General features: G+C 36.8%; 1 protein-coding gene across 2 annotated transcripts; it reads right to left on the reverse strand.

The window, feature by feature from the left end:
- Positions 1–930: 930 nt before the first annotated feature.
- On the reverse strand, positions 931–14647 carry GB1 (GTP-binding protein 1). Of its 2 annotated transcripts, none has more exons than XM_028261978.2 (7): positions 14474–14647; positions 6680–6881; positions 5081–5221; positions 4238–4346; positions 3555–3616; positions 2662–2765; positions 931–2157 (listed from the first exon to the last, which is right to left on the reverse strand). In XM_028261978.2, the coding sequence occupies exons 2-7, from the start codon at positions 6770–6772 to the stop codon at positions 2049–2051; spliced, it is 618 nt and encodes a 205-aa protein (XP_028117779.2). In that variant the 5' UTR covers positions 6773–6881; positions 14474–14647; the 3' UTR covers positions 931–2048. The 2 variants fall into 2 exon arrangements, with proteins under 2 accessions (XP_028117779.2, XP_082738436.1); XM_082882310.1 differs by having other exon boundaries at positions 1750–2157; positions 6609–6881; positions 14474–14640.
- Between the last annotated feature and the right edge of the window lie 3388 nt (positions 14648–18035).

An 18035-nucleotide genomic window follows, 5' to 3' on the forward strand; every position in this document is an offset into this window, starting at 1 on the left:
ATGAAAAATAGAGAAGCACCTCTAAAATATTATTCATTTTATATTTTTGATTATATTACAAATAATTTTTAATATGTAAATTTAATTTTTATGAAATTGGTATCATTAAAAAGAGTAAAATCATACCCTTTAAAATGAGTATAATATTAAATATATTTAATAAATATTTATTTATGAACAAAAATTATTCACTTTTTGATAAAAATATTTTAGGGAGAAATCTTTAAAGAAGAAAATGATAATTTATGATTGGAGTTTGGGTGAATAGTGATGTACTCTATATAGTTGACATATTATGACTTTATTTTTGTTAACTGTTGGACAAAATTATATGGAAAATTCTATTTATACACCACTAATCCTCTTACTACACATCATTAACATATTAAACTTATATTTCAATCATATTCTTATATGAAAAGACCATTAAAGACAATATGGGAGTATATTCTACCCATTCAAAGATTTCATATATAAAAACACAAAACACTCCTCACACACTATCATCGCCTATAAACATATAAACATCAAAAATAAAACATCCAAAATAAATTGATTTTGAAGATTTAGGGTTTAAGAACATTGAAATCAATTGATTTTGAAGACTTGCACACTATAGATGATACTAAGATTGTTGATTTTGAACAACGCAGCAATGAAAATGTCAATTTAATACTAAGCTTTTTTATTTTTGTTTATCTCGTTCGTATAATCGTCAGGAAGATGATTTTGTTCATCACATGTTCGAATAACTAGAGTTGAACTTTTACACAATATTCGATTATTTTTATTCAAACAAAACAATTTTGTTCAAATTACTGAAGTTGACCGAATATAAATATGCATTAAAAAAAATGAACATTTTAATTCCTTAAGAATTTCAGTTATCAAATTTAATTCAATTCAATAATTTAATTTATTTTTGGTATATTTTCTTTTCTTTTTCACAAAATGTAGATGTATTCAACCTTTACAATAAATAAATAAATAGCATATAAAATTTAAGTTATGTTCAACCTAATAAGTCTGAATGAGTTGAAGTTGTTCAGCATATAAAGTATGAACACATTTATTTTGAATATATTCAATTCGTTCAATTTTATTTTTTTTGTACGATGATATTATGTTTAGACAACCAGAATTGAACCAAACTCAAAAAAGAAATTGCTATAAAAGTTGAATCAGTAACCAAATCAAAAGAAGATAAGAAAAACATATCAAGGTGAAAATCAAAGGTGTGAATGACAAATCTTCAAGACCAACTATACACGGGCGAAACACGGCGAGACGACGACAAAGATAGAGATATGAAATGGCGACAATGCACTGGCAAGCCAATGACGAGACAATGGCGATCTAAAATGACGAGAAACCCTCCGCCGACGATTAAGAAAATCTATGGTATTCTGAAGATGGAGATCTTTGGTGTTCTGAAGATAGAGATATCTGGGTGTAGATTGTGGTGTGTATTCAATGTAGTGTGTTACCTTAGGGCTAGTAATGGAAAGTTAAGGTGTGAATTAAGATATTTTTAAACCCTAAAAATTATTATGTGTATATACTAAGTAATGGTGTATACTGAGATTATTTTTTTGGGTGAATAACGTGTACTGAGATTATTAGTGGTGTATAAATAGAATTACCCAAATTATATTTGAGTTAATTACACCTTTAACCCTTATAGTTCGAACCAAGTTTTGTTTCAAATTAAACAGTTTGATCACTACACTTTAAATCGTAACCATTATATTTCTACAAGTGTAAATTCATTCCTTTATTATCTTTATTTCTGCACCTGAACAATTGAATGGAATAACTTCTCTTCTTTCACTGATAAAGTAGAAACCAATACTATAATTTTTTTTCATTCAGGAATCAAGTATTATATTCCAAATAAATTTCATATGACCAAGTTAAACCAGTAAGAAAGTACTACCAAGGCATAATATGTAACAAATTGAGCAAGATTCAATCATGTAGGATCCAAGTTGAACCCTAATTTACTTACAAGAGCAGGGGGAAAAAATTGTAAATTGATATAATCTCTTCTAACCAGATCCCGGGTTTGTAACGCCTGCGCGGATTCTCAGCATTTCAGTTCTCTTACTTCTCTCCATAACCTCCACAAGCCAGTCCACGCTTTCTTTAATTCCCGTCCTGCAATGAAATTCCAAATCCTAATTATCATTTCTTTAGTTTTCTACACTTTAAATCCATTTAAGATGCAGGAAACAAGAAAAGTTGGAATCCTACACGCATCACATTCATGCCCATCCAGAATGGTTCTATATCACTCCGTTTGTTTCAGTGGACAACATTATGAAAAACTTTTCTACAAATTGTTTTGCTATGTTTGGTTGTGCCGTTGAAACTTTAGTTTGTGATGGTGGCAATGGAGTGGTGCATGTGATGTTGGCGTGGTAGTGTGGTGGCATTGATAAAACTTCAGTTTGGAAAATGTTTTCACCCAAACAAGCTTGTTTCCGTTCAACTTTATGTTTTCCGACATACCAATGTCAGAAACTGCAGAAAATGTTTTCCAGCAATACAAACAGAGCGTAAGATTCCAAATTTTCTTCATGATACCATCATTTTCTTTGCTGAACAAATAAAACATCAACTTATTTACAGGGCATTGAAATTCATGTGTTCCATTCTCACCCATCATAAGCCGATACAGCTTCTAATGTGTAAGCCCTTTCATCCAATTTCTTGAGATCTAGATATCGAGCAAGTTCTTCAGCTGATACGGCTTCAGTAAGATCCTGGCATCAGAATAAACAATATTAAGCTGGCAGCTAACGTTCAAATGCAAAGAGATGAGAGAAAATTATAAGCTTTGTTTGGTTCTAAAAACTCTAATAAATTATTAAACAAGTCCTAACAGGAAATTGTTTTACAATCCTTTTCATTTTTTGCTAGCCACAGAACCAATCAGAATCTCTCAAAAAACAACCAAAGCAGCAAAAGTTGATTGTGGACCACATGAAAGCAGCAATTTAGAATTCCAACAAATTTACTCGAGATGTTAAAAAGTACAGGAATAAGATAGAGATCAAATGTGATATATTTGTCAAAACAAAGATTAAATGTTCCGTGTTGGAATTTATAATGTCCTCTTCAGAACAAAATCTATAAGCTTTTCACTTGTGATTATATTTCTGGAGTTTAGGATCCAGGTTAAGAATATTTTCTTTAGGTCTTCTTGAGCCCTTCAAGTCAAGTTTGAGAGACCAATTGTCAACTACTTGGCCTAAAAAGTGTGGGGTCATTCTATTTCTGCACACTGTTTTTGCTCAGTTTTAATTCGGACAAATCATACGGTTTGGAAATCAACTCCGAATCTCCAAACGAAAACCTATGGTTCAAATATCAACTTCCAAACCAAATGTATAGCAAAATCATGGGTTTTCATTTGGAAGTTGATTTCCTAACCATGTAGTTTTGTTCAGCAATTGATACTAGAACTAAAAAAAGTGTGAATTGAGAAAAAATGGTGTGGAAATAAAACCACCCCAAAGTGTTGTGTGGCAAAGAAGCAACAGCTTGCTCACCTGCTTGTTAGCTAATATTAAAAGAGGGGCTCCTTGCAGATCCTCATGCCGAAGAACCTTTTCTGACAACCAAATTGAAAGTATTAGAGCAGCATTACAGTATGAAATTTATAGGGGTAAGCATGGTTCGGATGTAAACCAAAACCAATCCATTACCTATAGTTCCATCAAATTTGGAACCAAGCCAATCCATAAAAATCTTAGAACCAATCCGAACCGAACCATTAAACCACGGTTCGATTCAGTTTGGGAACCACGGATTTTAAAAATATTATCATTATTCACAACGTAAGAATTGTTTACATGATTGTTTAAAACTAGTTCTATCACTATACAAAAATATACTTATAATAGTAGAAAGTTAGAATTTATATATATATATATATTTTAGTATTTACATTTAGTAACAAATTATATATATAATCTAAACGGTCCAGTTTGGTTCCAACTGGATTCATAGCTATAAAACCACGGACCAAACCATGAAATATGGTTCGCCTATTTCAAAAACCATAACCGAACCGTGCATTGAGAAAACCAAACCAAACCGTGCGGTTTGGTCTAGACCGGACCGATTTATAATTTTTTCGGTTTTTATGCTTATCCCTATGAAATTAGACCTCTCTGCTTACGATAATGTCAGTAGTACAATAGCTGAACTTAGACGATTGAACAATCCATACCAAGTGCAGATTTTGAGTCTTCAAACCGTGATGGGCAAGCAGCATCAACTACATATATTACAGCATGTGCCTCTTCATAATATTTCTCCCAAATTGAGCGAAGACCAGGCTGACAAAATAAAGATCTTCCATCAATGACAAAAAAAATCAAAACTCAAAAAGATTGCTTCAAAAGATATTAAACATGACAGATGAGCCACAGCTTGTATTGGCTATCAGTGTTTTCCCCAGATAATAAGACAACTCAAATCTCGCTAAAATCTCATCATGTCATTTTTTATCTTGCAAACTTTTGACATTCTCTGGTAAAAAGGCTCCAAAAAAAAGAAAACAAAAGCAAACTAGAAATAACTGAAAGTACACAGAGACCCCAGTTCAGATACCATATGACCTTTTCAATGGTTCATGTCAAAGACAGGTTTTAATTAGCAAACATGAAAGCTACTTCAGATTAAACCCAAGCAGGCAAGTAATTTTCAATCACCACCAAAATGAACTGCGAGATCTGTGATGTTAAAAAGCATTTTGTATTGGCCTGAAGTCCCCAGGCCTTGAAATGATAGATCTAGAGCAATGAAATTTCTAGGACGTGTCTAACACTTGTACAATTAAGCCTGAAAACAGCCCTAAAAAACATCACTATTGGTCAAAACATTAAAACATTACTTTTAGCTAAAGAGTTGCTGCAGAAGTAACAGAAATGAGCAGATCAGAAAATGGCTCTTAGAGCTGTTATAAAGATAGAGAACAACATTTAGAACTTAAAAAAGTACTAGGAACTACGAAAGTATCTACCTATGTCATTAACAATTAAATCATTAGTTGCAGACAAATGTCACATACCTGACCTCCCAGGTCCCAGAACACTAGCTTTGTATTTGAGACTTCAACACGCCCAATGTTTAGCCCCACAGTCGGCACAATTCTATCAGGAGGAAGACCTTCCAAGTTTGAGTATTGTGCTTTCAACTTCTCCAGTAAAGTCTACAAATGCCGAGACATAGAAAAATGAGTAGAGACAAATCTTTCAGAAGGCATGTTCAATCTTAAAATAGTGGTTTGTGCCTGCACAGGTGTGCCAGCATGCATTTGTGTGTATACCCATAGTGGAAGACATGGGGTGATACATATACAACAATATTTATATGCAGAGAGACACAAGGCTTTTGATGATCCTTTAATTTTGAACCAAGACCTATATATTACATATAGCAGAACTTGAAATTGAATTGCAATCCCAACACTTACATGTCAAATAGCACAAAGACAAGGACTTAACATACCTTGTTAAAGAAGACAAGATTTCTAGTTTCTACCAATTCTTCTCAAGACATAAGCATGCAAAAGCAACTTCCTATTTCACAAAAATATAATGACATGACATACAATCAATATTACTATTTTTATGTGTGATTTTGTTAATATGTTTCAATTAGATAAATCAATATTTCTTTTAAAAAATACAAACTAAAGGACCACATGCCATGCTCTTATGCAATACAAATTATACAATATTAATAGTGGTACCGTACAACAATGGCGGAAATGAAATTGTTCAACAGTGTTGTGGAGGCCATAGAGTGTAAATAAAGTCGCCGTGTGCATTGGCTAGCACTAGCAGAAAAGGGTAGTGTTTCTTAAGGTTGTGGTGGTGGCAACAGTGCGGAGGTGCAGTGTTTCTATAGTTTTATCTTCAGTAATTAAACATACTCAAAAAGCTTAACCATATAATCAAATTGTAGATTTTGTTGATTCGCTTAACTAATACATGTAAGAATCATAGGCCTTTTTTTCTTCTTTTTTTGAGTGTGTATAATAGGCCTTGATGTTGAGAGGTAACGATTATCTTGGATTAACCTTTTTTGTGCATGAGTGGCATCCTCTTTTGATGCTTTTTTATAATATTGACTTATCAAAATAATAAATAAACTAATCAGAAGGCAGAATATCTTGTTAAAGTCTTCAGGGAAGCAGAGGTACAACATAATAAGGTATATTTGCTGAAGGGACTAAAGTACAGGTGACTAGAGTGAAACTGGCAAGTTCTCCTACCCAACTCTCTTTGTCACAATTGCTCATGTATAAATTATGCACAATTTCTGTAATTTTAAAATTAAAAAAAAAGAAAAGAAAAAAGAGTGGCAATTAATTTGTCAAATAAAAATCATTAACATTTATGGGAACAGATGAAGAGCGAAGACAGAAACTATATGATGATATCCATTTGGTTAAGTCAGAGGCACAATAAGTGGTTAAATAGAAGATTCATCTCCGCAGTCTGGAATCAATAATAATTAACATTTCAAACATTAGACAAAAGGAGAAAGATGAACATCGGAATGGATTAAAAACCAGAAAGGAAATTAATTACAGCAGATTCTCCATGCTCAACTGAGCTGAGGATGTAATGAAACAGCGAAAGAAGAGTAGTAAACATATTACTGTTTTCCCAGCCTTGTCAATTCCAAGAATAAGAACATGAAACTCTGTCTTACTGAATATATACTTCCAAAGTCCAAAAAACAAAGAAAACATCTCTGTTTGGTTTTTATCTTCTCTATTATTTGCTCTTTGTAGCCTTCAAGAGGAAAAAGAAAGGACTTCACATTGTCTTGCTAGATTTCTCTCAAGCTCATCAAATATTCTGAAACAAACAAAAGAAATGATCAACATTAAAGGCAAACAGAGTACAGGGCATGTGCGGGGGTGATTTCCGCACTATGAAGAAGGGTTGAACTTCGTGGATGAACACCGTGCTCCGGGAATTGAAGATCTGCACAGAGTAACAAACGGTGAGGCTGCCCGACCGGGGTTTGGTCGGAAACCCCTCCGATGGTAAAGTCAGGGACTCAGGGAGAGGAAAAAGAGAGAATACAAAGAGTATATGTGTTGAGTGTGTCCATTTTCGGATCCCTTCTGAGTGAATAGTGTTCACCTTTTATAGGAGAAGGTTGTTTGTCGTTCAAGTCCTTCTCTCTCCGCCATCTGTCCAACGTGTCTTATTCGTGGTCGTCTCCTGTTGGAGGAGGACGACCACTCCGCCTGACACTCGGGTGCAGGTCTGTTTTGTTTGTCTCATTAGCGGACATCTCTCATTGGAAGAGGACGACCACTCCGCCTGCCATTCAGACGCAGGTCTGTCATATATGCTCCTTGTCCCTCTGCACCTCCATGTCTCCACATTATGTTCATACAGAGGGAGAGGAGCAGAGTTGTTTGTCTCTAGTGGACCCAAGAAAGATCTTCAGTGAATTCGCTAGAGCAGACCAACTTAGAGAAGGCCAATTCACTGAAGATCTTTCTTGGGTCCACTAGAGACAAACAACTCTGCTCCTCTCCCTCTGTATGAACATAATGTGGAGACATGGAGGTGCAGAGGGACAAGGAGCATATATGACAGACCTGCGTCTGAATGGCAGGCGGAGTGGTCGTCCTCTTCCAATGAGAGATGTCCGCTAATGAGACAAACAAAACAGACCTGCACCCGAGTGTCAGGCGGAGTGGTCGTCCTCCTCCAACAGGAGACGACCACGAATAAGACACGTTGGACAGATGGCGGAGAGAGAAGGACTTGAACGACAAACAACCTTCTCCTATAAAAGGTGAACACTATTCACTCAGAAGGGATCCGAAAATGGACACACTCAACACATATACTCTTTGTATTCTCTCTTTTTCCTCTCCCTGAGTCCCTGACTTTACCATCGGAGGGGTTTCCGACCAAACCCCGGTCGGGCAGCCTCATCGTTTGTTACTCTGTGCAGATCTTCAATTCCCGGAGCACGGTGTTCATCCACGAAGTTCAACCCTTCTTCATAGTGCGGAAATCACCCCCGCACAATTGGCGCCGTCTGTGGGAAAACCACTGTTTGCTTCGTGACGACCTCCGGCGATGGGAATCGAAGATACACCCCATTCTGGGCTAGCAGAGAGGACTCCAATGACAGAGAGAACCAAAGATAACGGTCCAGCATTCCCTAGAAGGCATGAAGACCTTGCAGACCTTAACGAATAGAGCACCGATGTAGTAGAGCAACGTCATGTCATCGTCGGCGAGTCACCCCAACATAGCTCCCTTGATAGAGACAACCGCAACCAAAGGGAGAGAGTACCACACTGTTCTATGACAAGCTCTGGTGAGGGGAACGAAAGAGATACCTTTGTTGCCACTGTGGAAAAGGACTTTGTTGACAGAGAAGACAAAGGATAACAAACTAACACTTCGAAGAGTGTCGGAAAACTAGATCTGCACTAATGGATATAGAGAGACCAGATCTGCACCGACAGATGAAGTCTAGACACGACGTACACCACTGTACTATTGTTTAGTCATTCTAATGCCTCATTCTAAAGGACTCTGATGAAAGAGATGATGATCGATAAAGGACTATATTTTATGAAAGTGTTGGAGGACCAGATCTGCATCGAAGAACAAAGTCCAAATACGATGGAACACCATCGCATCATTGTTACTGACTCGTCTCATCATCTAGACGGAAGGACTCCAATTGGAGAAGACGAATGATAAAGAACCAATAATCCTAACAGTGTCAAAATACTAGATTTGTATCAATACTATTCAGTTGTCCCACCGACTAGACGGAAGAACTCCAATGATGGAGAAGACGAATGACAAAGGATAGATGCTCCTAAGTCTTCTGAAATATGAGATCTGTATTGACGAAACAAAGTTTAGATGTGGTGAAGCTCTACCATATCCTCGCAATTGAGTTGTTCCATTTATTGGAAGGAAAGACTCCATTGATGGAGAAAACAACAAACAAGGGTATGGTACAACCAAAACATAAGTTTGGGTTAATCCCAGCCGACTACATTGATGTGGGCCTAACAAAGGTCTAGGCCGACCCCAGCCAACCCCCTTAATGTGGACCTAACAAAGGTCTGGGTTGATCCCAGTCGACCACCTTGACGTGGGCCTAACAAAGGTCTGGGCTGATCCCAGTCGACCACCTTGACGTGGGCCTAACAAAGGTCTGGATCGATCCCAGCCGACCACCTTAGTGTGGGCCTAACAAAGGTCTGGGCTGATCCCAGTCGACCACCTTGACGTGGGCCTAACAAAGGTCTGGGCTGATCCCAGTCGACCACCTTGACGTGGGCCTAACAAAGGTCTGGGCTGATCCCAGTCGACCACCTTGACGTGGGCCTAACAAAGGTCTGGACCAATCCCAGCCGACCACCTTAGTGTGGGCCTAACAAAGGTCTAGGTTGATCCTAGTTGACCAGTTCGATGTGGGCCGAACAAAGGCCACTCCGATATAGGCCGAATAGAAGCTAGGTTAAACCTAACTGTCCACCCCGAAGTGCGACGAACGAAAGCCACTCTGAAGTGTGCCAAACAGAAGTTAGATCGAAGCTAGTCCTTCACTAAGAGGTGGGTTGAATAGAGGCCACCCAACGTAGGCCAAAAAGAAGATAGGTTCAACCTAGCCGTCTACTCCAAAGTGTGCCGAACAAATGCCACTCCGAAGTGGACTGAACAAGAGCTAGGTTAAACCGAGCCCTCTACAATGAAGTCTGAACAGAAGCTAGGTCAAAGCTTGCTCTCTACTCCAAAGTGGGATAAACAGAGGTGTAACCGAGTCAAGTAACGGCCGAACAATGATGATCGATTGGGGGCAAGACAACTAATTCAATTAAGGCCAAACGGGAAATATTGCAAGGTTTCCCTATTATTGCTCGACTGGAAGAGCAACTTAACTTTTCAAAGGCATAAGGCGAAGTCTAGTCGAACAACGAACAATGTAGGGCTACATCATTGTTGCTCGGCTGGGGGCAAACAACATAAACATGAAGAAATTGAAAGTTCGAGTTACAAGTCCAACACTTGGCAAATTTCGAAGATACTTTATTAACTTAAAGTTTCATTACAAAAGGACCTCAGCTTAACGAAGGTGATACGAAGTGGAAGAGCTACAAAGAGGGATGAACAATAGAGGTTGGTTGGATGCCCAACACCCACTTTGAAGCGAGCTAAGCAATGGAGGTTGGTTGGACTCCGAACGTCCACTTCGAAGTAGGCCGAGTAGCAAAAGTTGGTCAAACGCCCAACGCTTGGGCCGAGCAATAGAAGTTAGTTAGACCCCTAAAGCTTGGGCCGAGCAACAGAAGTTAATTGGACGCCCAATGTTCACTCTGAAGTAGACCGAGCAACAAAAGTTTGTCGGACGTCCAATGCCTGGGCCGAGCAATAAAAGTTTGTTGGACGCCCAATGCCTGGGCCGAGCAATAGAAGTTGGTCAAACGCCCAATGTTTGGGCCGAGCAATAGAAGTTAGTTAGACGCCTAAAGCTTGGGCCGAGCAACAGAAGTTAATTGGACGCCCAACACCCATTCTGAAGTGGGACGCCCAATGCTCACTCTGAAGTAGACCGAGCAACAAAAGTTTGTCGGACGCCCAATGCCTGGGCCGAGCAATAAAAGTTTGTCGAACGCCCAATGCCTGGGCCGAGCAATAGAAGTTGGTCAGACGCCCAACGCTTCGACCGAGCAACAACGGTTGGTTGGGTACCCAATGCCTACTCTTAAGCGCGCCAAGCAATGGATGTTAATTGGATGCCCAACACCCATTCCGAAGTGGGCCGAGCAACAAAAGTTAGCCGGACACCTAATGCTCACTTTGAAGTGGACCGAGCAACAAAAGTTGGTTGGACGCCCAATGCCTGGGCCGAGCAATAGAAGTTGGTTGGACGCCCGACGCTTGGGCCAAGCAACAAAAGTTGATCGGACGTCCAATGCCTGGGCTAAGCAGTAGAAGTTGGTCAGACGCCCAACGCTTGGGCCGAGCAACAAAAGTTGGTCGGACACCCAACGACTGGGCCGAGCAGCAGAAGTTGGTCAGACACCCAATGCCTAGGCCGAGCAACAAAGGCTGAGCAATGAAAGTTGGTCGGACGCTCAATGCTCACTCCAAAGTGGACCAAGCAATAGTGGCTGATTGGACGCCTAACATCCACTCCAAAATGGACCGTGCAAAGGAAGCAAGTCAAAACTAGCTAAGCAAGACCAAGTTTCATAGCTCGAGTAAACAACCAAAAGATTGACAACAAACAAAGTTGGAAGTGCAACATTCTACCAAATAAATACACTACAAACAACAAGCAAATGTCGAAGGAGTGCAGTGCCCGACGAGAGTCAATATTATCGAAGTCGATACCAAGACTATAACGACTATGTGCTAGACAACTCTCAAGATAAGAGGTGCTAACATTGACAGTAGCTTGGTGGTAGAGAAACCGAATTAAAAAATGCAAACTCGCAACGCCAAAGCTGCTAGGGCTGACCAAGCAACTCGGTGTTGAAAAACAAAAATTATGCAAACAAGCTGCTACGGCCAACTAACTAAGTGACGGACAATCCTTAAGCTGAAGGTAAAACGACCGACTAATATATGAAGAAACGAGCTGAACAAATGGACGTGTTAATCATGTCCAAACAAGAAAATGGTGCATGATCCGCATGACCAAGCAATGTTAGCAAGTTATGCTTCGAGATCGAGCAGAGTGGAGGGGCAGGACTTGGTCGACCAAGCATTGAGACCAACACCAATTTATCTCTTACAAGTAGGACCGAGCAAAAAGATAGCGAATGTCTTTCAAATTAGAACAAAGCTGTGATAAAGCACACTTGGCCTGCTTTGAAGCGTCGCTGTGTTGCTCGGCCCAATCGACGAACACTGCAAAAATATATATATACTATTCTGCATATATATTTTTTCAAGTCAAGCAATGACGCTCAGCCGACTGAGAAAAAAAAAAAAAAAACACCAAGCTAGACAATTACGAGGCTAGTGAAGACACATTTAGTTTGGGGGCACAACCGAGCTACAAAACATTGGGCAGACGCATACGTTAGACCGAACAATAATTTTTAATCCAGCTCATGGAGCTCAAATTAAGTTGTGATCACCCAAACTTCGAAGTTGGTGACAGAATTGGCTTCCGCTTCGCCAAACGTAAGCGCAAACCAGGGGGCAAATGAAGTGGGTGAAAATTAATCAAGTTTTGGTGCTAGGCCCAATGCAATACTCACTCCAAGGTGGAGCTAGGTCGGACCTCGGCCCTATGGCCAACACTTGCTCCAAAGTAAGACAATCATAGGAGTTCGGCCCAATGTACGAGCGTCACTCCAAAGTGGGTCGAGCAACATGATGGACCTTCTGGATGGACAGAACCACTCCGAAGTGGGTTGAGCAACATATTGGACCTTCTGGATGGACAGAACCACTCCGAAGTGGGTTGAGCAACATGTTGGACCTCCTGGTTGGACAACCGTTCTAGAGCAGACCAACTTAGAGAAGGCCAATTCACTGAAGATCTTTCTTGGGTCCACTAGAGACAAACAACTCTGCTCCTCTCCCTCTGTATGAACATAATGTGGAGACATGGAGGTGCAGAGGGACAAGGAGCATATATGACAGACCTGCGTCTGAATGGCAGGCGGAGTGGTCGTCCTCTTCCAATGAGAGATGTCCGCTAATGAGACAAACAAAACAGACCTGCACCCGAGTGTCAGGCGGAGTGGTCGTCCTCCTCCAACAGGAGACGACCACGAATAAGACACGTTGGACAGATGGCGGAGAGAGAAGGACTTGAACGACAAACAACCTTCTCCTATAAAAGGTGAACACTATTCACTCAGAAGGGATCCGAAAATGGACACACTCAACACATATACTCTTTGTATTCTCTCTTTTTCCTCTCCCTGAGTCCCTGACTTTACCATCGGAGGGGTTTCCGACCAAACCCCGGTCGGGCAGCCTCATCGTTTGTTACTCTGTGCAGATCTTCAATTCCCGGAGCACGGTGTTCATCCACGAAGTTCAACCCTTCTTCATAGTGCGGAAATCACCCCCGCACAGGGCACTTCCATCTAAAATGAAGAAAAAAGAAAAACAGAAAAGCTTGTTCAAATTAAACTGCTGCGACTTTTCTCTCTAATGGGTCATAGTTCAAGCATCTTTTACAATTTTAAAGGTTCAATAGAATCATAAAATCCATTCCAACATCACAATTTCATGACTAGTAGCTAATTTTAATGCATTCCCAGTAAGCACCGTATAGAAAAGTAGAACAAATGCATGATGTGTGTGGCTTTCAACTTTCAAATGTGATCAAAACTATAAACAAACAAGTCGAGTCAAGCCAAGGAGTGATGGTCTAAATTTACTAGCGATGGTCTTTTTTTAATTAGGGTTGTCAACAAGTAGAGTCCAGCCGAGTAGTAGGTTGTTCAAGTTTAGCTTGAGAACTAAACAAGCTTCAAAATGTATTCTACCTTTTGAGTTGATCTCAAATGAGCTTTAATAGAGCCAAGCTCAAGTAGCTTGGATTTTTTATTTTATTTTTTAAATTTTAGTGCATATAAGCTATTCGAGTTGAGTAGTAGGTTGTTCAAGCTTAATTTGTTTACATAATGAACCGATCTCCAATGAACTTTTAACAAGCCAAACACAGGTAGAACTCGAGCAGCTTTGTTCAATTTACAGCTCTATTTTTAATGAATGCCAATTAATTAGCCAATTTTCAATAGTGAAAAACAGAAGTATGAAGTAGTTAGTACATAGTAGAAGAGCCATTAATAGAGAGAGATGCAAGAACTAATGGCATCACAATTCCAATGTACTGTGTTGCCTTAACCACGCAGCATGACCGATCCACTAAATAACACTTTCATTTCGTAGCTCCAAACCAATCACCCTGTTTGGTTTCATTTTCAAAATCTATTTTCTATTTTTTGTTAAAAATTTAGAAATTAGTTGGATAAAAATAACCAACAAAAAATTATTTTCAACATTTATTTTTGTCCCAAAAAAGAGAAAACCGTATGAAAATCACTTCTTTTTTTTTTTTTTGCCATCTATTTTTTTCACCAAACTGGTTTTTATATTTTTTTTTTTGAAAGTGAGGGAAAACAGCATCTCAAAACAACAATTCATTGACACTATAAATAATCAACACACAGTCACAATGAATTCTGAATAAATGAATTAAAAAAAAAAAAAAAAGGATAAATCAGGAAAGTAGACATGATGGAGAAATCAGCAAATAATTACATGGAAGGATTTTGATCTACGATCCTAACATCACGAAATCAATAATCATCTAAACTGGAATAACTGTGAAAGACCCAGATCAAGAGAGAACCTAGAGATTGAAACGATAATTGAATTGCGTTCAAGAAAGTAAACAATTATGAAATAAAGGAGATTCGTACTCTGCGAGCAAAAGGGTGCGAATGGTTATTGAATGAGTTCAAATTCTTTTGCTTTGCGCTACAACTGGAGCTCCTGATCCTGAGTTGTGAAATTTTCTTTGCGTTTCTTGACCGTTTTCTCTCTTATTCTTAGATAAATTACTTTTAACAAAATACAGCAAACCCACAAGTTCTATGCAATTATAATTATAAGGTTTTATATGATTATAATTTATTATTATAAGGTAACTCTTACACAAGACATTACTTCCTTACAATTTTATTTATTTTTTTAAATTTTCTGAAACTATTTATTTTATTTTATTTATAAAAAAATATAAATTAATTTAATAAAAGTAAATATTAAAAATTTATTTTTGATTTTTTAAAAAATTATTTCTTCTCTCTAAAAACATAAAATTATATATTTTTTTATTTTTTCACTAAATTGATTTTGAATTTTTTAAACAAATTTCTCAAAATAAATTATGAAAATCAAATCAAATCAAGCCTATTTATTAGAAAAAATGTTGAGAATTCCATTTTTAGTGATATGGCATTAGATTCAAAGATTATTTAAAAGGATATAATTAATAAAAATATTTGGTAAGAAAAATAAATTATTGTTTTGAATGATTATTTTTTTATTTTTACATATTGTTGCTTGCTGCCAATGGTCGGAAAAGTTATTAGAGGTGGGAGTGGATGTGGGGGGTGATATAGACATATAAATATATTAGGGTTATTTGGGATGTTCTAAATAAGTATATTTTTTGTCTTTTTAGATAAAAAAGTTGAGGAAAAAACTATGAATGTTTGGGTTAACTTTTTTACTTTTTATGAAAAAATGTGTTTTAAAAAACTGTATAAATTAGTGTGTAGGGAAAAATTAGGATTAAGAATTGTGCAGTCGTACTTTTTGACTTTTGGTGAATAGTGATAATTTTTTAACTTTTTGAGTAACTTTTTGACTTTTTTTCAACTTGCCAAACTTAACCTAAGTGGACAAATAGATACCACATAGATAAATAAATGAAATAGTCGACAAATAGATAGGGATAATATATATTCTTTCAAATTATTATTATCCGTATGTTCTCAAAAATTAGAATGTGCTATTGCACCAAAAATTTCAAAATTAAATTTATATCTCAAATGCGTTATAATTTAAGAAAAATTTATCTATAAATTTTATATTGAGAAATGGTGATTCATTTAGCCCCAAAATTTTTCTTATAAACCAATTAGTTTCGTTGATTTTGAAAATGTAGATTTAATAGATGAATGATTCTATTTACACACTACTAATATTCTCAGCACACACCATTACACTATACAAACACATAATAATTTTTATGGATGAAAAATATCTTATATTGCACATTAACTTTTCATTACTAATCTTATATTAATACACTACTAACTATTTAAATACACACCAAAATTATTCATTTTCACTGCCATTACACACACCAAAAACTATTCATCTTCCCCATAACACACAACGGCCAACAAAACCACTCTGCCGTCCTTGGTGTCTCACCCACCGCCTCCTCCGCCAATACCAAGAAAGCCTATTCTCTTCTTGGTCTTAAGGTAAGAAGCTTTGTACACATGGAAAAGCAACAGAGGTCTGATTTGATTTGATTTAGGGTATGTTATTATAGTTGAAAAAGCAACTAAATAGCTATATTTTTAGTTTTGAATTGTATGGAAGTATGGTTGCCATCTATTCCAGTAACCAAAATTAAATGTTTCATTAATGTCCATTTTTCCTTTGGTATGGCATTCCATTTACATGAGCTAACTGTAGCTCCGGTGTCTATGAGAACACTGAGGCTATAGGGTTTGTAACCTGCAAAATTAAATGTTCCCAATACATATGTATATCTTCTTTTTCCTTGGCTAGGAGAAAAAATAATACCATCATTTTTTGTTTAAAAATTATACATATATACGGACTTAATATGTTCAAGTTTTCTTGTTCCTGAAAAAATAGGAATCTGAACATTGTTTGAAGCAATAGATTCTTGATTAGAATTATTACTTGATTCTCCAATGTTTAACTTTGAAAATGATTTGTTAGGAAAATCTTTTTCAAATACAGAAGTTGATCTTTTAATTTTTGGAACTGTATTTTCAATATATAAATTTTTTCATGATGCCTGCATTTGTAATTGTGCAGGTTTTTTTGTTTTAGAAGATTCTCCTTGTCCCACTGAGGTCTTAGATTAACCATTGTCGAGGGACTTCTAAATCGTTCCAATTCATTAGACGAGGTTGTATTACCGTGTCAAATGGTCTTGGTTCAAAGATTTCAACGATTTTATTATCGTTTGATCTTGTTTTTGTTTCAGGAAATTTGGTTAATTTGTGAATTGTTTTCCAACGAATAGCCAAATCATGAGAATTTGATTTCATTCCTAATTCTTGTGTTTTAATTCTTATTCTGACTGTATCTTCAAGATTATGATCATTTATGGAAATAAAGAAATTTGGTCTAACATTAAACCAAACTACTCCATTAGCCAAATTAGACTGAATTCCTCCAATGATTGCTTTCATTGGGTCGGAAAATCTTTTGTCAAAAGTTACTGCCAAAATAGGAGTATCTATCCCTTGACGAAATAAAGCTGTTATGGTTACTTGAATTAATCCAATATGAATATATTGAATTTCAGGATATTTCTTTTTCCATCTTGCAACATTTTTCTTATCAAAAATAAGAATATCAATATTTCCTTCTTCTGACCATTTTGCTTGAGTGTTACCATTGTATTATTCAAACACTCTTGCTGAAAAGTAGTTAAATTTTGAAAGTTTGTAAATTTCTGGAACAGCAACTTCTTGCATTTTTTCAAATTGTGCTAATTCTTCGTCGGTAAAAGTTTTTTCTTCTCCGATTACATCTCCAAGTCGAATTGCCTGTAATTCTTCTTGAGATATATTATCTACTTCTTGAGATATTTCTTGACTATTATTAGTCATCATGAAGATTAGTTCTTCATCTGAACTTTCTTCATCACTAGAAATTTCATATAAGATTTCTTCATCATCAGAAATTTCTTCTCCATATATTATTTCAAAATCTTGTTCTTCAAGGACTTTGACCATTTTCTTTGCACTTTTTCTCCTATTTGGGCATTCGGGTGTATAGTGACCTTCTTCGTTACAAATGTAACATTTACAAGTTTTCTTTTTTGAAACGCTTGTTAGTTTCTTTTTTCGACTATATTTTTTCTTTTTTGAAAAAGTTTTGTTCTTTTTCTAAGATTTCCATTTATATTTTCTACGTTTTTTGGAAAATCCTTTTCTTTTAGGAAATGTATTACAACTAATTTTCTAATTTTCTTTTAAAATTTTATCACAACATTTTTTTACCGTATTGTGAGTTGGAAATTTAATTTTTTATTTGTTTTTTCGTCTTTGCTTCTAGACACTGATCTGCTATCAGTCTTAGAACATAATTTATGCGAAAACCAAGATTATCATATTCTTCCTTCCCTATTTTTTTTGAGAAAATCAGGATATGTTTTAATACATAACTCATCCCATGGATTAGGGAGTTTATGAAAAAATTGAT

Source organism: Camellia sinensis, chromosome 8, assembly GCF_055761805.1.
Source record: "Camellia sinensis isolate YWXY chromosome 8, ASM5576180v1, whole genome shotgun sequence".
Lineage (NCBI taxonomy): Eukaryota > Viridiplantae > Streptophyta > Magnoliopsida > Ericales > Theaceae > Camellia > Camellia sinensis.

What these genes read in the sequence shown, in the direction of transcription:
- GB1 (XM_028261978.2), bottom strand. Translation starts at nt 6,772, where the DNA reads ATGTTTTCTTTGTTTTTTGGACTTTGGAAGTATATATTCAGTAAGACA. An exon ending in TTGACAAGGCTGGGAAAACA is followed by an intron (nt 5,222 to 6,679) that starts GTAATATGTTTA and finishes CGGCATTTGTAG; the next exon opens with ACTTTACTGGAGAAGTTGAA. An exon ending in TAATATTAGCTAACAAGCAG is followed by an intron (nt 2,766 to 3,554) that starts GTGAGCAAGCTG and finishes TTCTGATGCCAG; the next exon opens with GATCTTACTGAAGCCGTATC.